This window comes from Megalops cyprinoides, chromosome 16, assembly GCF_013368585.1.
Source record: "Megalops cyprinoides isolate fMegCyp1 chromosome 16, fMegCyp1.pri, whole genome shotgun sequence".
Taxonomy (NCBI): Eukaryota; Metazoa; Chordata; class Actinopteri; order Elopiformes; family Megalopidae; genus Megalops; species Megalops cyprinoides.
The window spans coordinates 20,307,469-20,333,673 of NC_050598.1; the positions used below are offsets into that span (position 1 = coordinate 20,307,469).

Genomic DNA, 26,205 nt, shown 5'->3' on the forward strand with positions numbered 1-26,205 from the left:
TAACTCTGTTGCATTTCCATCACGGATTTGTCCAGAATACAGAAATTGCTAAAAGGCCATGGGGATATACATGTAATATTGATGAACCTTAAACATACATTCACACCACAATCTCAGAAAACACAATCACACACATGAAATAAAAACAACATATTACAAAAGTGTCTGCACATAAAATATGAGGCTTACTAAAAGAAGTCTGGTATCAAATACAATATTTGTGCTGACACCCTGGGACGACACCCTGGGAGTTAAAGTCAAATTAGAATAGAAGGCTCTGATGCCATTGTAGATGTATGAAAACAAACAATACCCCTAAATGTAGGAATACACTGTGCAGTCTTATTGTCTCTCTCTTCTTCTCTCTTCCTCTGTCTGTCTTTTATTATTCAATAAGTGGTAAAATAGCATTTCTGATTTGAGTATGATCATGAGTGTGAATTATGACATATTCTTCGATCACAAAAATATAAATCAGTGTTTTCAATACGGGCTTTTTGTTTGCACACACCCCTCCATTTTAAAAGCACAAAATCAAACTAAATAAATGAGGAGTGTTAAGGAATGACACATTTGGAGTATTAAGGTGTGTTTTAGTTTTACACATCAGATAATTTACAATAAATGACATTGTCTCCACCTGTGTTACTGATCGGTTGTCGACACTCTTTCGGACAAAAAAAAAAAAAAAAAAAAACCTTTCAGACAGGACATTTACTCATTTCAACAGACAATAGGCCTGCCAAATCTCTGACAAGTATATGCATATCAGGCACAGCCATGCAGAAACAAGCCTTTACACCAGTAAAGAAAAATGGGCTGGATGATTGAACTTACAAAATTGTAATTTCCTGGCTAGATGTAATATCACAGTACGGAAATATTTAACCTTAATCATTTTCCCTTTGGACAGATGTAGCCTCTTTCCATGTCATTTCATTTTGGGAGTATTTCATTTATCTGCACATTATTTATCCAGTGGAATATCTTAAAGGATATTAACATCATGGTAGAACTACTGTTTTATTGTAACTTAACCAAAATACTAATTTTGACAGAAAGTTACAACTGGAATTTACAACTGTCATATCCACTGTTTTATCTGTGGTTATAATTCTGTTCCAGAGGCCCTTTAAGAATATGGTGGAAAAACAAAAATCCCCTAGTGGCTCAATATTACACTTTACGCTGTTGCTGCAAATCAGTCCCCTGCTGTTTGACATTATGATGTTTAATACAAGTACTCCACCTTGTGGCAAATATTTGCCACAGAAATGGTAATGAAGATAAGCGTGTCTAGGGAGTGGTGGGGGGGTGGGTGTCCTGATTATCTTGGAAATCTATGTAAAAAAAAAAAGGACCTATGTAAACACCAGCAGTTTACTGATATGGTGTAAAAATTACATAATTGTAAAAACATATGATTGTAAAGCATATGGCTCTGATTTAGTTTTGAAAATATACCTTTTTTACATATTTACATTTTTAAGATACATGATATTGATGATGTATTTTTCTTGCACCTCTGTGTTCATATTGTACTATGAGACAGCATGGATATTGATATTTGTTAAATGATGATGATGGTGGTGGTGGTGGTGGTGATTGTTATGATGATGGTGGTGGTGGTGGTGATGATGGTGCTGGTGATGATGGTGGTGATGATGGTGGTGATGATGGTGGTGGTGATGATGGTGGTGATGGTGATGGTGGTGGTGGTGGTGGTGGTGGTGGTGGGGATGATGGTGGTGATGATGATGGTGATGATGATGGTGGTGGTGATGGTGGTGGTGGAGGTAGTTAGAAACACAGGTGATGATTCTCTGTGATGCAGGGCAGTCTACTTATTGTTTTGTGACAAACAAACACTGAGACATTCTGAGAATGATGATTCCCAGTGTTATGTCTTTACCACTGAATATTAAATTGATGTTTTGTTGGAAATTAATCAAAAATGTTTGGACCGAAATAAATTACAGTTTAACAGCTGTTGTTGTGCTGCTATTACTTCAGTAATAATAATAATAATAATAATAATAATAATAATAATAATAGTTACGGCTATACAATATAATATATCTTACCTGATCTACTCTGCATTGAGTTTAACTTCACATTCCTCAGTATGTTAACAGTCTGTAGACTAGAACTACAGTCACATCAAAACACCAAATATACTCTGCATAATTCAATATTGTGCGCTGAACTGAACTTGTGTAGACTAATGAGGTTAAGTACAAATCACTTCCACCCTTAACACTGATTCAACTTTTTGTGTGGTCCTCCCTCCTTTAGAGGTCTCTGTCAACCGCTAGCTTTGCACGCCGTTGAATAAATACGGAAGACAGGGGAAACATAATAGAACTGCAAAACAAATGATGGCATTTTTGAGGAAACCTCGGACGCTCGTATGATACGTCGGTGTCAGATACACTAATTTCGGTTATATATATTGAGTTTTATACTTTTGTAATAGGATATATTTCCTTTTTTCGTTTTTTTTTCTATTGTTAATCAGAACGGGTATCGTTTTACTGCTGTTCTTTGCGGGACTATTGTAAGGTTAGCTACTTTCGGTCCATCGCAGATGTTCAAAATGAGATATGTAATTACATCTCTCGCAACGTTGTTCATCGTTAACATTTTTATGCAACAAGGAAAATGTAATTTTGCTTCCAAAAGACGGGCTTATGCGAAGGTAAGCACGAATAAAAAAATGTTCGTACTGTAAATGATTTATTAGAATCTTTTTCGCGTGTATATATACATACATATAACACCATAATAGTAGTTCTAGGACTACTAGTTTCATTTAACTTGCTTGTAAATACATACCTATATTAAGACATTTAGTTGTTTACAGATTCTCGGTTTTTCCTGGGAGAACTGCGGAAAATCTGGCGACCCGATCGTGACGAAGATTCTTGAGGTGTCGCCCGACCCAATAAGTGTTCCTGGGGACCTGAATGCCACCGCTACAGCCTCTACGGCTGTGGAGCTTGCCGCTCCTCTTTCTGTAAGTACACTTGTAGCTTTTTTTAGTCTCAGAAATCAAATTAACCTGCTGTGTTTCTTCATGCGACCATTCCACCGAGTTTAACATGATGTGTCTATGTTCTGTTTGGTCCGTGGATGCTGGCAAAATGTAGGCTATTTCTTAAATGCAACGCATATTTAAACGGCATATTTGTCTCACATGATCAAATACTCCTTTTCAAGTCACCTACGGGTCCATTTCAGGTGGGGGTAGTCGGATATTGTATTTACTCTTCTGTGGGCTTCTCTGTCTGAAGCCCGTATGTTTTAACTTTGCAAGGGAATCAGACTAAAAGTAAATTGCACAAAAACCGTGTCGTTGTGAGAACTCAACATATAACTCACACTGTCCAGGGTTAAGGCATTGTTTTGTGTATATGATGGTTAAAAAATGTCCAAACCTTTCAAAAGTGTGCTTCGAGTGCATAGCCTCATTACTAAACAGGGACACACATTAATCCATGTTAGTCATCTTGCTTACTTTTGGAGTAAGAGACTCTTGTCAGACAATGCTTTTAAATAGAACCCGTCTAGAGAATGTAGAAGTAGAAGTCATGGTGAAGAGAATGCTGATTAATTTTGTGTCGAAACTGCTGTCTGGAAGCATTTTCTGCAACCCAATTTTTGTTAAGCAACCTAATTAGTTGAACGTTGGAGAGGATTTTTATTTGGTTGTGCTGAAGTGTTGGTGTGTGTGTGTGTGTGTGTGTGTGTGTGCGTGCGTGCGTGCATGAGTGCGTGTTTTTAGTTTTTAGCCTGACTCAGTGGAGAGGGGGGTGACTCTGAGCTCACATGAGGCTCATGAGATCACTGAGGCTAGTGGCCTAAAAACAGTCCAGTCATAACCACCAGAATCGCCACCATAACCCCCAATCATAACCATTTTGCACTGGGGAAAAAAAACTTCATGCAGAAATGGAACATTAAGCATTAGCTGAAAAAAGGAAGTTCACAAAACAATACACTTCATTAGTAAAATCACAGGCAAACACAAAGGTATCAGTAGGACAAATTTACTCCTTACGTTTCAGTTAACAGTTTGAGGGCTGTGGTGATAAAAATAGTTTTGAGTATTTTCCTCCATAAGGCTCCTTTGACCTGCATGTGCTTAACAGGAACCCTTATGCAGGGCAGCCCGCATACATGTTATACCTTTGTGTGCCAGGATATATACTGACTAAGGTCAGGGTAATTGCTGTGCTTAAGGGCAGAACAGTAATTTTCACCTGCAACACCTTGGATAAGTTCAATTCCCTTATGTTACACAGCAGTTCTTTTGTGTGAGAGAATTTTAGGGAGTGGATTATTTTAGTGCACAAAGTTCATGTCTGCGGTGTAATTCATCCCATTTCAGTATTTCTCTGCACTTCAGGTTTTCACTTGGCATTTTTGATTTTATGGTTTCTGTATGTTTTTTGCTGAAACTGGAGAAGGCAGTCCAGGTCCCCTGGCTTGCTCAGTCTCTCAAGTGGGGAGCTCTTTCAGCAATGAGCAGCAGGAACAGTGCGTTACCACTAGAAGGTGAAAGGACAAGAAAAATAGTTGCAGCCATTCAAAATGTATTTAGCTTGTGGAATGTTCAGACAGTAAAACAGTTCACTTCAGACAGTAAAACAATGTGCATTTTACAACAGACTTCCAGAGTGCAATGTCCAGCAAGTAGCCTTTTCTAAGAAATCAACTAGGACCAAAAGAGTATTGTTTTTTTTACCTGCTTAAAAATGTGCTGACTCTTCTCCCAGCTCAATGTGACCTTGGACAAGGATGTGGCTGGATTCTGGGTCAAGGTGCCATGTGTGGAACAGCTTGGGAGCTGTGACTATTCAGACGCCTGTGAGCTGCTGGACTCACTGATCCCTCCTGGGCAGGACTGCCCCGAGCCTCTGCACACTTACGGGATCCCCTGTCACTGTCCCTTCAAAGCGGTGAGTCCCTCTCTCCCCCTGCCCAAAATGAGATGCTGCATTAAAAAAAAAATACACACACACTCAAAATGGGTAATCCTGTACTGGCAAAGATCCTTCTGTAGGACACAACTGAAACAATCTGCGTGTGCTGCAAGCTGCAATTGGAGAAAAATAAGCACTTAAGTATGAGTGTTGTTGGTGCTATGCCCTGTGTCCTCTGGTGTATGGCTGTTGCTGGCCACTCTCCAGCAAGCACAGAGCAAGCTTATGCTCACAGGCTCAGTGAAAGCAGAGTACTTAGATACACTTCCTTTTTTTTAATTTGTGAAGCATGCCTATGCTTCTCTTTTTTCTCCTCTTATCGTTCAACTGTGAAACCACAAGCCCTCTAGATAACAGTTTCGACACAAAATTAATCAGGATACTCTTGACCGTGACTTGTACAGTGTTTGCCGTTACTCTTTATCCCGCACACTAATTTGACTCTCTGAGGCCCAGCGTTTGCACTTGCCCAAAATGTGTTCATAGTCCTGTGGCATATGTCATATGATATACGTCATATGACAGAGGAGGTGGTGCTTACAAACATCTGATATCTCTTGCATGCATGCTTTCAGTGTGGTCAGATGGAATGTGGCGCGTGATGTTGTCTTTCACAACCTACGATAGTAAGCAGATGTGGGGCGGTTCAGCTCCAAATCATCTCACCCGCTCCACCTATATTTGCGCGGTTCAGTAGTCAGTCTTTTTAAAGAGTTGCACCTGTTTATGGATGATGGTATCGTTGGTTGTCTGTGTAAACCCCAGAGACCTTTAGAAATAGTGGAAAAATAGGTTATCTGACAAGTTATTGGTTTGTGAAATAAGTGAATAGAGGTTGAATGAGAAGGAGAGTTACTCTGCTCAGCCTGATTACCCAAATGTGACCCTATCTCTGTTCTTTCCTTAGGGAGAGTACTCACTGCCTCCGTCTGAGTTCCACATTCCTGACGTGGACTTGCCATTTTGGCTAACCAATGGGAAGTACAAAGTGGAGGGTATATTGGGTAACAAGGGGCAGGAGCTGGGCTGCCTCAAAGTGTCCTTTGCACTCCACTCAACGTAAAACCCAGATGACACAGCCACATCCAGGAGCATTCTTCTGGGATATGACCTTTTATATTTCCTTGTTCCACTACTGGAAAGAATTGACCAAATAACAATTACGATAGTTGTTGAGTCATTCAACAACTAAACAATAGTTAACTAAACATTGTTTTTAATATGAAGTACATTATCAGATGACAATGGCCTAGCATAAATTTGAGGTCATTGTCATCACCATTTTGCAAAAATGGTGCATTTCCTTTTGCTTAAACTGTAGTTAGATGTGTCTTAAGAACAATCATGTTTTTTTTTTCTTTTTTTTAACAAAGGGCATAATAATGATGATGCAAATGAAAAATTGTGTTCACTTTATTTTTTAGGGAATGTGGTATATATTCCTTTTAATGTACTGTAGAAGCTGGTGTGTGAAACTTAATGCATACAAGGGGCAGAAAAGGGTATTCTGATGCGTTTCTGTTACATTTTCCTTAATTTTCTTGACTTGAATGGGGGAAGGGATAGTGGGTGGCAGTAAGGCATTAGTTTTATTTTGAATAGCAGATTCTATATGAAATTGCACTTTTAATCATTTATAACATGTATATTAGTCTTGGAAATTAGTCATAAAGGCTGTATGGTCAGGGGTTGCTCTAAATAGTTTAAAATATGAAGCTACAAATATGAAATGTCGCATGTTGCCATATGTATGATTTTCTTCTCTGTTGCCATGTTCTGCTGCAGATGGATGCTGCCTGACAGGGATTGCTTATATTATTTGATGGAGGTGTATTTCAGAATGCTAATATTTAATGAATTAATCTGAGATTGTAGCCATATATGTGCCTAAACCACTATGTAGCTTCACTTTTCTGCAGTTTTTACTAACTGTGTTTGTACAGTATCTGTTAATCATATGTAACTTCCTGGAGATTTGGAATCTCCATTTCTCACAGTAATGATCATTTAATTCAAGGAGCTGAAATCTTTAACCTATCAAATGAGTTTTATTTCTTTCTTCATTGAATGTTTAATTTGATGTCATTTTTATTTGTACTGCTCATTTTGTACCAATGTTTTATCTTCTTAATAAATCACCAGAAGTATTAAGTTATCATTGATGGAATCAGACATGCCTTCCAGGAGACTTTACAGGTCTAGCAGACCAGGCTTGGTCTTCTAATGCAGCACCCAGGCTATAACACCAGTCATGAATTTGAATTGTAGGAGTGATTAATAATATCAGAGACAGACGTTTTTAGAGGACTCTAGCTTTTGTTTCATGAATGACATTGTAAAGATAAAAACTCCAAAAGATAAAAAATAGCTACACTTGGACAACATTATATCCTTTTCTGAGCAGAAATTTGCCAGCTACGCATTAGTGAGTATCAACATCATCCTACCACAACCATTTTGTCTGTCTGACAGGTTTGGCGCTGACTGAATTGGCACAGTTTGCTAATCCTGCCCTTGGCTTTACAACCACAGCGCCAGAATTTCAGGGTTGATTGTCACTATTTTCTGTGTAAAATGCAGCATAAAAGCAGGAAGAGCTTTACCAGGTCCTGCAAGCTTGGTTCCAGTACAAAGCAGTTGGAGAATGGGCTGTGATTGGCCAGCTTGATTGAGTTTGACTTTCTCATATACGTAGTTAACCGCATCAGGCTTAATGTAATGAAAGTGTTGCCCTGTTTGTGTTAGTATTCACTGGAATCAGTTATCTCGTTTTAGCATTAGTGCTATGTTACAATACCTCCCTTGTTTTAGACTGCGCAGAGCCATGGATCAAATGCCAGATGATAGTTTTGCCACTTTAGTTCAAGAAGCTTGTCATAAGCCAAAGCACATACATTTAGTCAAAAGCTCTTACTGAAATGCTGGCTTGCAACCAGACAGAACTGCTGCAGAATATGACCTTTGGGGCTTATTTTTTGGGTCACTCCAGTATTATCTTTTCCCTGGAAAGTGTTCAATGGACCAGATAATTGTGTTGGTGCAACAGGAGACTGATCCAGGTTTAGGCAATATCAACATTTAATCACATGGGGTCAGACAGCCTTAAGAGGGGTCTATCACACACAAAGTCTAAATAAGGTTTTCTTTGCAAAAAAAAAAAAAATCAGTACATGCATAAGTTGACGTTCAAGTTACTTTTCCTAATTTAATAGAAAAAAACAGATTCCTCAACATTGTAGTGAACATGGACAACTCAGGACATGATCTTAGTTCTGGTGACTTATGCCTTTGACACTACCCCTTATTTACTTATGTACTAATATAGGAAACATATCTGTCTTTCATTGTAGAATATTAAGGACGATGTCCTACTCAAAGGTACAGCAGCAGTGACCTCCCCTAGGATTTAGACATTCACTTCCAGTTCAGTTGCTGTATCTCTCAGAAATTTGCCTGCTTTGGCCCATAACCACTGCCCAGCCTGTTTTGGCCATAGACACATTTCAAAATCTGCAGATCTCTCAGCAGGGAAAGGAATTTTCGGTTCTGCATGTAATTCCCCAGAATGTCGGTAAAGGGTAGACACCCTGTGATGTGGTGCTTGCTGTACATCTCATGCTTTAGTGGAATTGATGTTCTCAAGAAAACATCACCTAATGAACAACAGAGACAAGCCTTTTAAATGTCACATCTGCATGTCAGCAGTAATGTGAAGATTTTGTTATTTTTTAACTGGGCAGTGTTCTGTGCATATCTATCAACAGAAGAGGGGATGTTCAAACTAAATGTGCAGTATCGCCAATTTTCTTAATGATGCTACATTAATATTTCAGTGCTGGATTTTAATTATCAGTAGCCAGGACTAAGTGTGTATATTTATAGGATAAGCTCAATCAATGTATCATCCACCAGACATGTATTGTGAAAAAATCCATTTTGAAAAATTCTAGCTTTTCATAGTGTTTGTCTGATTTATGACAAAGCTTGCACATGTACTGTATCAGGTGATTTCTGTGACGGTGTTCTGTTGTGCAGAGCTTGTTACACTCCTGTATCAGATGACTTGCACAACCGTGTTGTAAAATCGGTTTTAGGGTCTTGGCAGACTGATATTACAGGCCTGTTTCTGTATAATCTGTCACATGAGCTAGACAAGAGAACACTGTGTTTTGTTTCTTGGGTATTTTAGGATTGCCACTGGTTTATAGTCTTGGATCCAGCTCTTGATTATGTCTGCAGTATGTTTACTGATATCATTGTGACATTGTTTAACTGCTGTATATTTTTGTTTTTTTGTCTCACTGGATGTAATAAATGGTTCAAAAGTCCCTTTGATTTTATATATGCTTTATGCCATTTTTGTATGTTCTAGATTTGAAAAAATGTTCATCTTTAATAGTAGGTTTTTACCTTCCATTTCTTTTCCATGTATTTCCCCTAAACTCACAAAGTGTAGCACTCACCAAACCCAGGATGTGATGCTACATATGGCTTTCTTCACTTCCGCAAAAAATAGAAAAATAAGGGTAAAACCAGTTGTTGGCCGCAGCAGATATTTGTTATGCATGTCAAATTGGAGAAATGGTACACTTCAGGTATGTGGTATGTGATAAAATAAACACAATTGTTTCTTTGACTGGGGTGAATTTGTGATAAGCAACTTTACTTGTGTCTAATCAGCTTTGCACTGCCATGAGAAAACAAGGTTTGGGTGTGGGCTTGGTGTATAAAGGGAGCAAAAGTTATAAAAGACCTATGATTCTGTGTGCTACTCTACCCATCTGCACCTTGAGTGCTACAAGATGGCAGCCGGTGGTCCAGGGACATCCACCACTGAAACACATATGATTCCTGTTAGTATCACTATGTGGACAAAACCAGTTTCGATATTACCAAGGTTCACTTAAAGCAGAGGCCTAAAGCAAGTGGTGTTACAGAAAAGTGTTAGGGCAGTAAATTAGGGGAGACTGACTGGGGTCATCTGCATTTCTCAGAACTTCTCAGAAGTTGGGACCTAAACTGAGATTTCTTATTTGGAGAGTGTTTGACATGTAAGATTATGTACAGATTACATTATGCACAGATTATATTGTCATTTTACTCTTGAGTTCACTATTTTTGTTTGAATCCGTGGTTATTTAATGCAGTGTTGGCTGGGTTTCACAATACCCTCTGCAGTATCTATGTTAATATACAACATAGAGTGGTGAAGCTAGGATTATTATAGAATTATGTACTGCATACTACAATGGCCTCATCACAGTGCAAGAAGGCTTTTAGCACATCAAACTGTATTTCCATTAAGGTCAGTATCATTGGTGTGTCCATCACAGGGTCAGTCACTGTGCCCTTCTATCAGGACACTGAGCTTATGAAACACAGGTGCTCACCAGGAAGGAGGATAGCATAGAAACACATCTCATGGTCCTGTTACCTAGTTCCATTGTCCGTGGAATAATTTAAGGAGGAACGGTTTTTGGACTGTGATTTAATTTTCTATTCATAAAAGCATAGAGGAACCTATCAGCATAAACGGTTGTTGCATTTTCGTGTTATAACACAAGAGGGCGCAATTGGCATCTGCATAAAATCATTTAGATTTTTGGGCACATGGCTCATTAGCATATTGGACTCTCCTCAGTTCTCTGTGTTGCCCATGATGTGTGAAGTGATAAATATTAGAATTAAATAAAAGACCTTTGCCACTAAGCAGAGGTTTCTAACTGTCACTCGTACTAAGCTTTGTGAAGGCTTCAAATGTGTGAACAAGATCCCATTAAATCAGTACCACTATCACTGTGGCCACGCTATGCTCAAGACATTACATGTTTTACTCTCTCTGGTAACATATTTAAACCTTGCGAAACATGTCGGTCATTTCATTTCGCTACCTCCATCATCATCTCTGCTAACTTTGCTCATACAAGTTTAATGAGTACTTCATCCCCTTATTAGTTTGGATATGGCTGAAGATTAAAGCAATTATCACCCTGCACCCTAGGGGCCCTACTGTTGCCTACGAATGCAGAATGTTCTCTATGTGAGGCCCATGGTCTTAAAATGGCTGCAGTGGAACACATACAAACAAGCTTTCAGTTCAATGAAGTATCACTGCTGTTGTTGAGGGCTGAGTTGTTTTGGTTATGATATTGAAGCAAATATAGATTCATGAAATGATTTGATGAATGACCAGACTTTTAAGGACTTATAAGCTTTGATGTGATGTTCAAAGGAAAGGGCTTCCTGGTTTCAAAATCAGAGCTTGAGTGTTTTTCTTTCATTTACGCTGGTGATATTTCTGATTCTCCATGGAGTGGTCAGACCTTCATAAACAACACTGGAAGTCCCTCTCCAATCAATATTAGTATATGATTATAATTAATATTAGTATATGTATATATCTATATCAGTAGATTACACAAAATCCAAAGGCAAAGATCTGTGTGTGCATAATGAATCATTCTAAATTTTTACTAAATTCTTGTGAAGATTTTTTTCTGAAAATTGTGAAATCACACTTCTTTCAGCATATATGATATCTGAATATATATTAGAGAGCAGTTATTTTGGGAAATGTCCTTGAAAAGGTTATGCTTTTCATAACTGCTGTAATTAGTTTTTTTGACAAATTAAAAGGAAAAATCTATAAAACTAAAACATTTTTATGAAATATCTACAAAATACTACTGTGTTCACGTCTTGTACCTTGAAGCACAGCTACAAACACTGTTTTAAAATGACTGCAGGCATGTTCCAGCCAGAGATGCATTCTTTTTATATGGTAGCTCTAGGCTCCCAACCATGTGCATGTATTTGCCTGATGTTTCACATGTAGGCTGGAAGGCAATGGAAAGAATGTTATGTCACTGCAGACCTCAGGACAGAAGCAGGCCTTCTGAGAGCTCATTAGAACTAGTCATATTCATTAATTAAAGCAGGACCTCTTGACTTTGACTTATACTCCACACACCATCACTTTGTACACTCCCTTGTCAGGTGAACACAGATTTTCTGTGTTGGCTACATTTTACCGCCAAAAGGCTTAATGGGATGTGCTGAGCTGCCATTTGATGGATCCTGTTGTATCATTGTTTTTTCTCTTCTTCATATATCTCTTGTGTCAAAGGTGTTGGGTAAGGTGAGAGGTACTGGCAACGTGAGACGGCAGGTATGCCATCTACAAAGGTACAGGTTGGCATTGTTGGGAATACATATATACAAAGAGCACTAAGAGGTAGGCATTTTGGGGTGTCCCACAGAAATGATTACAATAACCTTTAGTCTGTTGACATTTCTGTTTCATTGATGCTCATTTGAGCATAGATTTCACATACAGCCCCACACAGCCATTCAATAAATGGCCAGACTTGGACTTGGACAGCTGTACTGTTTTCTGCCATTACAGAAACTGAAGAAGATCTCTACTACCGTAGCACTTGCATCACTACACATTTTCACACATTTCCCATAATTCATTTCACTGACTGTGTGTATATATGTCTGTGTTTATTTTCTGAGCCTGTGTTTCAAAACTCAAATTCATGTCACTTTAGTGCATAAGCTACGCTACACAAAGATCTGATATCTATGAAAAAAAAAAATTCTTTCAGCATACAAAAAGGCCATTATGATCAGTTACAGAGTAATTCAAATTCTATTCACAGGAAAGAAATAGGAAAAAGGTGGTTCTGTATATCTTTTTTCAGTAGATCAGTGTTACTGGTTATATTACACTTGCTAATTTGCAATTTGTATGGCATATTACATATGATGATGCCAATGATTATTAGAAGTATTAGTATTAGCAGTAGTAGCAGTACTATTATGATATTGTGTAATTCACACATGCTCGTATCCCATTACACTTACACAGCATTACCTATTACACTAGAGATTATTTGGGGGTGGATACATTTTCCTTTTGTAGATGCAAATAAATGTAATCTTTTCCTGGGAGCATCAGGCCAGTGTATAGACTACCTCCTCTTCTTCTCTCTGTTGTTATCCTGCACCTGCCACACAACAGTAGATACATGCATGTTGATCTATTTTAGTTCAATTACAAAACTAATTTGGGATGCTCCCAAAATTACTGCCTCTCTCATGTTTCCCATTCTGCTAGAGGTATTTTTCTCCTGTGTGGATTGACTTGTTGAAGAATTCATACCTGAAATGATCAAGCATGTATTTGTCTGATTCATTTTAAGAACAAAAGGGGAAGAAAGGAATCGTAATATCATTGGTGACAGGAAAGGAATGTTATTGTCATGACACTGAAAATACTGTACATAATATTTTTCATACCTGCTCATCTTAAGAACTTGTTAAGAAGCTAAGAGCAGCTAACATGCACAGTAACTTAGACACTGCAGCTGCTCCTCGATGGAAAGTTACTCAGTTCGCACCCGGTACCACTGAACAGCTGGTATATCTGTTTTATGTTGCATGACAACTGACCTATAAATAGCTAGGGATTTTTCGCAGAAAATGGCAGCAACTGAAATTCCCAAGAGGATTCTTATCGGAGGAGTCATATTTATACTGGAAGAGTATAGGAGAGAACGTGGGAGAGAGAGGAACTGTCCTACAAGTACAGTCATGTACCCCTGCCATACTTTCTAATGTAGTACTAAAACTACCACTACCACTACTGCTACTATTGCTACTATGCTTATTCCTTCCATGACAAGTGGCCCCCTGTCATTCATTTGACTTTTTGAATGACTAGATATGACTAGATGTCACAGGATCAAAGAAAGAAAGAAAGAAAGTAGGTTTTCATAGGAAAACTAGTCAATTGCACAATAGCCAATCCTCGCACAGTGTCCCTCCTCTCAGGAGACATTCACCAAAAAATCTGGCTGTCGGCCTAGCTGTTGCACACTTATCTCAACATTCACAGTTTGACACATATCCAGTGGAATGCAGTACCACACCTCCAATGGACAAATTGAAGTTACTAGTAAAAAGAATATCCACCACACTGCCAGTTCTGGCAATCATATTACATTCACTTGAAAGGTCACTTGCAAGGGTACTTGCACTTAAAGGTCACTCTGCAGTTGCACTACACTATAAAATACTGCAGAAGTGGCAGCCAGTTAGCTACAAATGTCAGAGACAGACAATTTATCTCTATATGATAATTGTCCCAAATTAGTTTTTTTTTTTTAGGAAATTTATAAACACGCTAGTTTAAATATACATCACCTATTAGTTGAGTCCACTTTCACTGATTGCATTCTCTGGCAGTACATTGTTTGTCTTGGTACATTCCACATAAAAAAGTTACTTTGAGTTATGCAAAAATCTAATGTTTTATTGTAATTAAATTATTAAAGGTAACTGGAATAAGAATTTAAAATATCTGTAATGTAATCTGTGAAGTGCTTAATGACAATAGATACCACAGATACAATTAAGTAAAAAAGAACCACTTGCTGACAGGTGTTCCTTACTAAAATTGGCAAGCCCTCCTGCTTCTACAGAGGTAGTGTGACAGTATGTGTGCTGCACGAATATGCAACTCTTACTCTAAAACTATGCAAATTATGTAGCAGAGAGACTCTGCTAGCACAAGGCCCCTTGATAGTTACACCCCACTGTCAAAGAACAGCACTGAAATGGCTGAACAATGAGGACCATGACTTTGGAAACCTAATAAACTAAATTTACTTTGTGAATAGGTGATATATACAGATAAAAATCAAACTAACCACAAAGTGGTACTCCATGAGTGCATCTCCTAATTCTAAGGTGGCAGACAGACATAGCAACATATTGATGGGTACCAGGGAAACAGGTGTACTATATAGTATCTCAGTAACACTAAACACACCTTTAACATGGTCAAGGTCATAGGTTAAGATTAGATTAGAGTGGACACTACAGCTGCTTACTTTCATCCGCTTATGAGGAAATACCATATTGTATAGAAAACAGGAACATGTCCATTATTAACAAAACAAATATGCTTACATTATAACATAGGCTGGCAACCTTTGTCCTCAACTGACATATATTTCTGGTACTGGTGCATTTAGCCCTTTGATCACATAATTGGATCAAATATTAATTAATGCAAGTGGTTATGAGCTGAATGTGCTCCACAGTTAAGAGAATTCACACAGTCACCTGTATTTATGTAGAAGAATAGTGGAACCAATTATTTGATGGAACAAAAGCCAGACATATTTCCAGCACTATAACTTCAGAGTTGCATCCCATTGCATTGTAACAAAACATGTTCTGCATTATACCAATATAATGCCCTTATTATGAAGCCATGAAGCCTGTTTAGTTGGAATGAAAATATTGCGTGACATATCTGGTACCAATGCCGAAGCCAGGGTTTTCAACAGTTTTGGCTTGTATTTACCCAAGCTAAGTCAAGCCTAGGCCTGGACATGCTTATTAATACATCACAAGATGCTTCACAACACAGAAGCGGGGAAAGCAAATTAAATGTGTTTTTAAATAACCTGTTTTGTAAAACCGAGATCTCAGCATGTGTAAGTGAGCTGAAGTCTTGATAGTAAACATTGGAGTGGAGTCCAAAGTTTGAGAATCGCCTTTTATCAAAATCTTTAGACTATCTTTAGATTATTCGAAATAACAACCCTGACTGAACACTTTCTCCAAATGTTGCCATAACAAGCATATTGTCACAGACAAACATAACATAGTAACACTGCTGTGTTCAGAAAGTGAAGGTTCTGTAGAATGTGTTTTAGTTGGCGCTCATTTTAGACGCAGTACGGTAAAAGTGGGACGCGAACTCCAGCCTCAGTCGAAAGAAGCAAGAAGCGCTGTTTACACTAGTTTCAATTGGGGGTACAGCTCGTCTGGTGCGGTAGGCAAGCATGGGTTGCTGCTGTAGTGCGCCGTGTTTCTTCCAAAAAAAGGTGTAGTAATTGATCAACATTAATATCTGATACCTTGTTGAGTTCTATGTTAAAGAATCAGTCTGTAAGTGTGGCTTCTTATTGTTTCAAATTAGTTACCTCTGTCTTCAAGCAGTTTGTCTAAACAAATGACTAAAAATAAATAACTTTTAAAAGTTACATTTATTTACGTATCCTTTCATGTTAAAGTAAATTAGTTGCGCAATATTTAAGAAATGCGTGGTTTGTAGCCTATCTCTAAGAAAGTTTTAATTGGTAGCAGATGTGAGTGAAAAAGCTACGCTTCATATCGCTGAAGTACTGGTTGTATTGTCAGTGAAGGGGAATGTGTCGGTCTCTTGCTGGACGAGGCACCCCCGGGATTCTTCTGTACGGGTATTCACTCTGACTGCACTCTACGGTTTCCACTGTTCGCATAAAATGTACGGTGCATTGTAGTACAGGTTTCCGCGTTGACGATTCTTATGTTAACGGTTGTGCAAACAGTATATGTACCCTAAACGTATACAGTATAGAAACAGTACATCATAGGTTCATTTAAGCATACAAACTGCCATTTAGACGTGAGCTGGATGCGGGCTGTTAATAAATAATAAAATAATAATCAAACTATATAACAATAAACTGTATATAGTTTTATTATATAATTTTAATTTATATTTATGTTGTAGTTATAATATAAATAAATTGTAAAATTAGTGTTGTTCAAGAAGTTGCATTCCAGCCATTCAATACCTTTGTCTGTTCACAAGTGCTGCTGCTGTGTTTGTGATTTCACCAGGATTGTGTAATTATAGCCAAATTCGAAGTTATTGTGGTGTTTATTATTGTTAATGCAACTGCTACTAATGCAGATATTACTAAATGTACTATCAGGAAAATATTTATTAATAGGATACTAAATATTTTTTGAATATGTACACCATGTGGTTGGGGAGGCTACTGAAAGGATTATGTAGCATAGCACAGGATGTTGCTCAGACGATTAGGTGTTACCATAACTGTTAAATTATTTCGGCACCTTGGAAAGTCTGCCTGTAAAGAAGTACCCCTACTGTGCTGTAAAGCATTAGATTCAGATTTCTGGGAATAATCAAAAAAGGCTGAGGAATTTTCACATACCTCCAGTGCTCATGATATCACATTAACATATTTGAAATTGTTATTCTGAAGGAGTACATCTGATGATTACATATATATTTATATATAAGCTCTTTGTGAGCATACCATCATTAATTTACATTAACTGGGTGGAGGGACTGTGTCACACTAAAAACAGACAAACATTACTCCATAAGTACTTGAACTTATCTGCAATGAATTCAGTTGGCTATGTTGTTGTGGAAGTTACCTGTCAAAGATTAGATGTGTCCTAAGGTTTTACATTTTGAGAAACTGACAAAAGGAGGAAGAGTAAGTAATGTTTGATTAGCCCAGATTGTTTGTCAGTTGAAAGGCAGAAACAGGTGCTGGATCTGTGAGTTCCCAAAGTTTGTTGTGGTTGATGTACTGTAAACGCATTTAGCTTCCAATCTAATGTTCTTCTGTGTGACAGTGATCATTGACCCAAAGCCAGCCATACTATACCTCACTAACATTTCCAGCTGACTGAGTACTGAACAGTACAAATGTGAGACAGACAGGCATTGGTGTGGAATCAAAGATAATTTGCCTTCACACCTACCACTTGTCTGTGCCTATGAATAAAGTGTGTCCTTTGCAGTTCATTTAAGGGCTGCTGGAACAGATTACCTCTTGTGGCCTGCCAGTTGGGCATTGAAAGGCATAGCTAGAATTACATCACCTGCGAAAGACTTACCTTGCCAACTGTGTCAGATTTTTTTACTTCCTGATCACAGAGCAACACAGCAATTATTTGTCACCTTGATCATGTTTGTAGATAATGTTGCTAACACCTTGAATTGGAGTAGACATCCTTTGTTGATAACCATGTTGACAGCATACCAATCTTCTGGTTCTCTTCCTTATTCAAGTGCTGCTTACCTGGTCATTGGTTTTATTTCATACTTGCATTGTTAGCAAGAGTGACAGAGAGGCTTTGGTCTTTGTGTTGAGGTGAAAATAAGATGTTAGAGGCCCCTCAGCAGGATTAGAGAGGATTTTTTCAGTCATTCCAAGATGGAATGAATATGAATATGGATATAGCTTCCCCTGAAAGCATTTACTGAAGAGAAGGAGAGTGGCCATTAACAAAGCCCATTGGAGGTGTTAACCTCCACTGATCACCTTGCCATCTGTTCCCATGATAGATGCAGGGCAACTGCAGAGGTGTTGATGTGACCCAGAAACCCAGAAAACTTTTTGGAGAAACCAACCACTTATGACATTCTCACTGGCTACATGCTTCTGTAGGTGATCTTTGTTTTCATCAAATTTTTGCAGGCATACCTAGCTGTGGATCCATTCCAGAAGGGTCATAGGTTAACTGCCCCTCACTCCACTGTTACATGCCAGCTCTTAGTAAAATGGTCCACAGTACTTGAGAATTTTGGAGGCTTTTATGTGTTTATTTTATCTAAGAGGACAAAGTTGCGGTATCACCTAGATTAGTAGCATCAACCATATCTTTGTCCCGAAACAAACATTTTTCTTTCTTTTGTAAGGAGTCTCTGAATTCTGCAGTTAAATGGAAGCAAATAGCTTTCCCTGCTGCCCTGTTCATATATGGGAGGAGTGTGTCAATGAAAACATTCTGGTTCTTCATTGCAACTCACAGGGAATATGGCCGTGCTTTGCCCTGTTTGATCATGTTCAATATGTTATAGGATACAGAGCTGCATGATCTGGAATGGCTCAATGGCTTACTTTGAGCCCAGGTTAAATCCTATATCCCAGACATCGCTAGTTCAAGTCTAGGCATGTCATTAGCTGAAAATGTCCGGGAGTTCCTCCCAGCAGGACACAGCTGGGTTCACCCCCCTGAGGTAACTAGGGCTGTTTGACTTATTGCTGTACTAGCACCTCCTAGTGACACAGCAGGTACCTACAAGATGGTTGGCATCAGCGAAGGATATACCAATTCCTCTGTCTGTCCTAGCCCTCCTTCAGTACACTTTTTTACATATACTGTTTAAAATAGCCATGGGAGGGTGTAGGTAACGGGTCCACATGTGTCACTTGATGCCTTTTGTACAGATTCAGAAGAACAGTGGTGAATTGAGTGGGGCATGATCAACTGGTGATGCAAAAATATAACTGTGTAAACAATATAAAAATCACAGGCAAGCTGAGGCAAAGCTGAGTCCAACCCAGTTTAAATGTCATTATAGGCTGTAAATCAGACTGAGAAGGCCAGTGACATAAGACTCCCAGGTATTCATCTTCCAATGCTTATCACCTTGTGTCAGGAAACTCTAAATTCAGTTCAAGCTACAGTACTTTAAACAGATTAAAAATCACTGTAAGGTAAATTACTGATGACATGATATAGGTGCCCACTAATGTTAGTGAAATGAATAAAATGTAATTCTAACATGGACTGAAGACCCACCTCTTCAGACTGCATTTTGGTTCCATCTTAGTCACCAACCCTTAACACCTACTACTTGTATTACTTGCTGTTTATTTCACATGTAGTACTGTAATGTGTTTTGGATTCTGTGATCTAGTGACTGGTGTTTACTGGTAGTTTTCTTGGTTTCCTTGTCTGGTCAGGTTGCACAAGTTCTGGTAGGGCTTGAATAGTGTTATGCTCTCACTAACTGCTCTGGGAGCATTGTTAGCCTGGTCTGGCACTTCTGTTCTTTTGTGCTGGAAGTTGCTCTGGATAAGAACATCTGCTAAATGAATGCATGTAATGTCAAGTGTTGCTGAACTATATATTTTTAAGAAGCCGACAAGTGTAAACTGTACAAAACGTCATAAGAATTGTAACATCAGATGGGTAACCTGACCTGCTGGAAAAGGACTTGTGCAGCCCTGCTTGGTAAGAGCAGACTGCAGACAGCCAAAAGCCCTTTAGCTTGTTTATTCAGCCAAGCAGCTTTGAGTTCAAAAGTTCATATCCACCCTGGACATATCCCTGAGACATAAACCAGATTCAAGCATTTTTTATTTTTGTTTGCTTTTGCTGGTGATAGATGGATGTGATATTTTAACTGTTCTTAACTGTTCAGGGTAGATGATAATAAGCAAGGCTTTGCTTCCTTGTATGGGCTGTGCTCTAAAAAATAGAATAAGTTGAATAGTTATAAATAAAAGAAAACATATGACTCTACTGCAGTTAAATTAAATTGCCCTTATGGGGCACTGACTGGAATTATTTTGTTTGCCCTGTGGGGATTCGTCTCTGACTGTTTTGGTATGGTCGTACAGCTATGCCAAAGAACCATTACAAAGCAATCAGATGTGCTGAAGCACCTTAGTGTGAGCAGCAAAATAATCAACATGTGCAAAACCCTCCACTGACTTTGAGCTTGCTTTCAGTGGAATCACATGTGGGCATCAGTAAGTCATGTTTGTGGTGGTGTTCCACCTTTGAAATTACAGACCATTCCTGTCCACAAGTACTACGAGTGTTAACATGTCTGTGTGGCTGTTATCATGTATGGCGCCTTATCTCGTTCTATATTACAGTTTAGGTCAAATTCCTTGACAGACACCAGCTGCAGAAAGGAACAAGCTCCTGATAATGCTTTCCTGGGCTCCCAATAGAGCTTGACCAGGTCAGGCGTAGTGTCAGTGAATTGTGCTGGGTGTTGTTGTTGGTGCTCTGCCATCATATTTCTGCTGTGACATAATGCTGAGGAGTATCCTATGATCTTATTAGCCCTTTGAAGAGAATCTTCACATGTCCCCCAGAATTGTTAATTTCTTAACTGTCAATTGTTTAAATGTTTAAGGATCTTTGCCTTTCAAATTGCTAATTTGTCAAAATGTAAAATGTAAATGTACAAATGACACTGTTATTAACTGTGTAGTGTATTAAAGGGATCCACTGGATATTGCCTGGCTGGTGGTGGCGATACCGAGCAATAGTGAGGAACAGGCTTTCCATTGTAAGCTCCGTGCCACAATTGCTCCTGTCATTGTCATCTACAGTGTGAAAGAAAAACACTCTGTCCTGGGAGCAGTTTTGTTTCTGCATGGCTGCAGTCAAATAGGGACTGACCAATTAAATACCCCTCACTTGTGTGACTTGTAATTGAACTGGCCTCAGAAATTAGGACCCATTCTGGGAGACTCCATACAAAAGCCTCTTTGGTTGTTGAGTTTCTGTCACATAAAAATGCAGAGCCAGACAGCAGGTCTGCGGTCTGTCCCTTTAATCTCAGTCTTGCCCTCCTTGTTGGTCTTGTTTTTAATACTTTCATTGCTGAATATACTAGTTCCAAAAAACTATTTTAATTTATCAAAACCCACCTTAAGAGCTCCATTAACACAATGGATGGCTACCTTTTTATTTTTTACACATTTAAACATTTAAAGTTTTTTTCATTACCACATAATTCTTCCTCTTGTTAATACGTTTATGATATTTTCTCACAGCAGAAAAATGAGGCCACACAGGAAAATAAGTCATCCACGGAGATTAACAGCCTTCTTGATGGAAGCAGTGAGTGGTTTCCTGTTCTTTGCCAAGCTTTGTAACAATGAGAGTGACATTAATACCCCAGATCTTGGAGAGCACAGATATATTGTATTTTATGGAAACAATAATGAGGATTTGCTAAATTAGATTTTTCTTATGCCACCAAAACTACTTTGAACAAACTGTAATGCATGTGTGTATGTGGGATGTGTTCACAACATTTCTCTGATTCTGCTTCTATATTTAATTGTTTCCATCTTCTTCAGACCAGTATACTACTGTAGCATGCAATAAAATAGAAGTATATTACACTCACTTTTTAAATTACCACCATGCATTTACATAAACCACTAGTACAGCATTGTTGCATTGGGCCTTTGGGTTCAGTTCAGTAGTTGGTAGGTTCAGTAAAGCAGTGCTTGTATTGTTTCAAATGGCTCATCAGTGGGTTCAGTTCAGCAGTACTGTAATGTTCCAGATGGTTTGTCTGTAGGTTCAGTTCGGCACTGCTGTTTTCTGTCGTGCCCACAGGGAGAATCCCATCTGAGGAGCAGGGCTGCAGCCTAGAGAAGCTGCAGGAGCAGCATGAGCAGCACCTCAGGACCCTTCATGAAGCCCTGAGGGCTGCAGGGATCCGGCAGAGGGAGAGCCTGCTACAGACCTACCATCACCAACTCCGTGGCCTTGTCCAGGATATCATTGACAAGGTACCTCGCACCATCAACACCCCTGAAATCTCTGCCTATTACTCCCATGTAGCACAAGCTTGAATGATTCTGTCCTTTTCCCCATTTCATGTGGTATTTCATTCAGTCAGATGCTTCTGGTTTGGTATCTATGTTTCATAGACATCTAGACATGTTTCAAGGAGATGCACTGTAACTCAATGGAATTAAAAAATAAGGACAGAACACGTATAATTATGTCAAGCAATGACTGTCGTGGGCAATGAATGAGTCATGCTATTCCAGCATGAAATCATTGGGAACAGTGCCTGGACTGTGTGTTTATGTTGGGGGTTCTTCTTCTTCTTCTTGGCGGGTCCAGTGGTGGAGGTAGGATTGGTTGGTTATCCAGGGCCGCGTGAACATATGTTCGGACATTCCTACCGTGACCCCTGTTGGGGGTTAAACTGCCTCGACTCGCTTATCTGCTCAGAAACCCCAGTCAACAAAGCCATAACTGTTTTGATTAAGGCATGGCATTCTTGTGTCATGCAAAGAAAGACACCAAATTAACTTTAAAAGAGGTATTACTAAAGCAATCCTGTATAAAAAGACATTCATTCACCATTTTATTCCTTTTTACACTGTGTAGTATAGCATCCATACCATGCATGACCTTGTATGAAGTCAGAAGTCAGGTCAGAATAGTGCTTACATCTGTGTGTTCTCAGGTCAAAGTGGACACCACTGCAGATCTCAATGTGCTTTTTGATATGCAACTCACAGCTGTTATGGAGGAGCACCAGAGCAGAACAGAAGGCAAGACCCTTTTCCATGTGTGCAAATATGTACATAATTAAACTTTGAATTAGTCATCACCATATTGGGTACTCGATGCTGTTTCTACTGTGAGGATTGCAGTGAATGCTAATATTTCAGGCATATCAGGCCATTGCCTGGGTTTCATTGACCAATCACTTTCCTTTAAAATGATTTTGTCTGATTTTTGTTTTTTTTTTTCCCCACAGAACTTCAGAGGCAATATGACAAAGAGAAAAAATCTTTGACTAATACTTTTCAGGCAGAACAAATGTCTTTGCAGGTATAGTGTGTCAGTTGAATTTGACAGTGTGTCTACTCAATAGCAGGTAGTCTTTTTTTGGTCACCGGTCAGTCCCCAATTTTAAGTGAACGCATATTTGTGCTTTGTTCTTAACTCTGAGTAACGCTTTTTTGATACATGTCATTACATGTTTCTGCGCTCGCCAAAATTGATAAAACATAGACTGGCAACAGTCTAAGAAATACAGTGCTTACTTAAAGTGATTACTCAATGCATCACAGTGATTACACTGATGCCTTGGGCCTTAGTCTGAAGATCTAGTTGGCCTGATTGTCCTATGTGATCCATCTGAAGGGCCAGGTGGATGCGCTGAGGGAAGAACTTCAGCTATTCAACGAGTTAAAGCAGAGGGTGGAGGAGTCTAGTCTGAAGAGGGACCTGCAAAGAAACATTCAGGTGTGTTATCATGACTGGACCAGCAGCATGACTGAACCAGTTATCATGACTGAACCAGCATGACACAACTCAACAAGTCAAAGATTCTCCTAATTAGGAAGTTGCACTATTTACAGTATATTATTTATTTGCTTACAGGATTAGGCATCATAATCTCATGTGTCTGACCTGCTAATTAAACTGATGAAACTGTAATGTCTCATTAGAGATCATGGTTCTGTTATGTGGTAGAGATGTGATGTTGCTATGGAAATGTGCTAGTCTTCATGAACTCGAGGGCCTGTTTTGTTTTAGATGAGGGGGTTGTTTCAGTGCAGCATGCTAAAAAATAGTCAGGAACACTAGAGAGTCACATTTCTGTCTCTAAGATGTTTATTAAGCCTGCAGCCCAGGGCTTTTCTCATTTTGATATTTAAACGTCTCCCCCTGTAAACCCAGGCACAAGGCAACCCTGGGGCCTTCTGGGAACAGGAGCTGGAGAGCCTTCTGTTTGTCATTGAGATGAAGAGCAAGCAGTTACGGGATCATGGAAAGAAACTGCAGCACGCCGAGGCAATGGTATTTGCTGGGACTTTCTTTTACAGGCCAGACTCTTAGCTATCAATGAGTGTATCCTGGCCTTGAATATTGTCCCATGGCCCTTCCTCTGTCTCTCCCAAGTCACTGTAAGAAATGCAGGGAGATTCCAGTGTGAATAGAAATGGATGTCATGGTTCAGAGTACTGGCTGTCTTGTGTAGATACAGCCACTCAAAACACTTTCAATACCACAGCATTGATAATACACAGCACTGCACAGAAAAGTGAGGTCTAATAAATATATTATTGATGTGCTAATTTGTCATTAAAAATACTCTTGAAACGTAACAATCTAAGACAGCTGCTGATTACTTGTTCTCTCAGAATAAATGTTTTTTTAAATAAAATCTGTGCAAAAAGCTTGACATTTTTAAGCTCAGGAGTCTGATTTTTGATAATTCACCGACTTGTTTTGCTGATTCAGGTGCAGAGAAATATCTCTTTGGAGGACCAGATGACACATGTCCTCCAGCAAAATGAGGACTTATCTGCCCGCATTGACAACTATCAGGCATTGATCCAGTATGTTAGTTCCTTTCTCGTACCATCACTGTAATAACCAAGACGGCCAATGTAATTCAAAGCACATTAAAAAAACCTTTCCCATTTGCCTCTGGAATTAAATTAGTAGTGGTGGCTAGGGAAATGTTATCCCTTGTTTGAACACTAGAGAGCATTCCATGCTCACTTTTCATTCACTTTGGAAGCTCATGATCAAAAACCCTAATCCTTTTTCTTTACATTTATTCCTCGATTTTTATTACACTTGAGATTATACTTTTTATTTCATAACCTGATTACAATACAACCATACAAAGATTCCATTAGAAAAAAATGAAAGCACCCAATACAAATACAATGGCAAAATAGATTTTTGATGTTCATGAGCTGTTGTGCGTCATCACAAGTTGTGCGGGGCTTCCCTGTGTCCCTCCACAATGCCTGTGTCATACTCATTGATCATCTTGCACTTTTGCTATGAAGTCACAAGACCAGTTTGTCTTTTTTGTCACAGTCAGAAACCAATGTTACCCTTGTTTCTCATGCTGTTCAGAGAGCTGTCCAGGGAGCACGACAGCCTGCAGGAGTCCCTTAAGAGGGAGGCGCTGGTGAATCAGAAGTTGAACCAGGAGAAGGAAGAGCTCCTATACAAGCTGCTGCAGCGGGAGACTGGCCCCAACTTCCATCCTTCGGCTGTCAAGGCCCAGCTGACCCCCAGTTGACCCCCAACCTGCCCAGTCACTGTGGAAAGCCATACCAGCCAACCCTGGAACCTGACTACCCCAAGTCCCGAATCTTTCTCTCAGACCACTGTGAAATCTTCAGTGTACATACAGTTCTGACACCGACCACCTTACACTTTAACACCTCTGTTACATATTTTATCAACACTGTCATGGTCAAGCCACAGAATTCTTTTGGAGTGGACATTTCTGAACTCTGCTGAAAAGGACAAACATCCCAGCTTGGGTGTGGAGAAGCTGGCTGACTCTTACAAAACATCAGAACAGAAAGAGCAAATATTCAACAAAATATATTTTTTTAAAAAAGCCACCAAACAGCCTTTGTCACAAACTACACAGCCATGAGTTGCTCACAGATGTATACTACACTTTTCTCATAAACCTGTATTTAATGTGCCTCTGTTTAGGCAGGTGTGTGCCATTAACTAACGGCTGGCTTCACATGTACATCAGACAGTTAAAATAACAAACAGGCATGATAGATTGGGGGTGGCCTTGTGGTAATAAGTCGTGTAACTGAAAGTTTGCCGGTTCAATTCCCTGCTGGGACACTGCTGTTGTACCCTTGGGCAAGGTACAAAGTTAATAATGTGTAAATTTGTAACCTATGCAAGTGGCTCTGGATAAGAGGTAAATGACAATAATGTATCGGCGCTGAGATACACTGACCATGTTGGTCAGATTATGCTTTGAATTGTACCAGTATGATTTGAATTTTACCAGTTGCCATACAGAGAGCCTCTGTAGCCATCCAAGCTG

General features: G+C 39.1%; 2 protein-coding genes across 2 annotated transcripts; both read left to right on the top strand.

Moving 5' to 3' along the window:
• Positions 1 to 2,372: 2,372 nt before the first annotated feature.
• gm2a (GM2 ganglioside activator) lies at positions 2,373 to 9,206 on the top strand. The gene is made up of 4 exons (XM_036548095.1): positions 2,373 to 2,698; positions 2,864 to 3,016; positions 4,779 to 4,961; positions 5,893 to 9,206. The coding sequence occupies exons 1-4, from the start codon at positions 2,588 to 2,590 to the stop codon at positions 6,046 to 6,048; spliced, it is 603 nt and encodes a 200-aa protein (XP_036403988.1). The 5' UTR covers positions 2,373 to 2,587; the 3' UTR covers positions 6,049 to 9,206.
• Positions 9,207 to 15,821: 6,615 nt separating this feature from the next.
• On the top strand, positions 15,822 to 25,981 carry ccdc69 (coiled-coil domain containing 69). Its single transcript, XM_036548981.1, has 9 exons — positions 15,822 to 15,889; positions 21,398 to 21,464; positions 21,972 to 22,147; positions 22,837 to 22,924; positions 23,134 to 23,207; positions 23,523 to 23,624; positions 24,063 to 24,182; positions 24,627 to 24,724; positions 25,257 to 25,981. The coding sequence occupies exons 1-9, from the start codon at positions 15,848 to 15,850 to the stop codon at positions 25,423 to 25,425; spliced, it is 936 nt and encodes a 311-aa protein (XP_036404874.1). The 5' UTR covers positions 15,822 to 15,847; the 3' UTR covers positions 25,426 to 25,981.
• Positions 25,982 to 26,205: the final 224 nt, after the last annotated feature.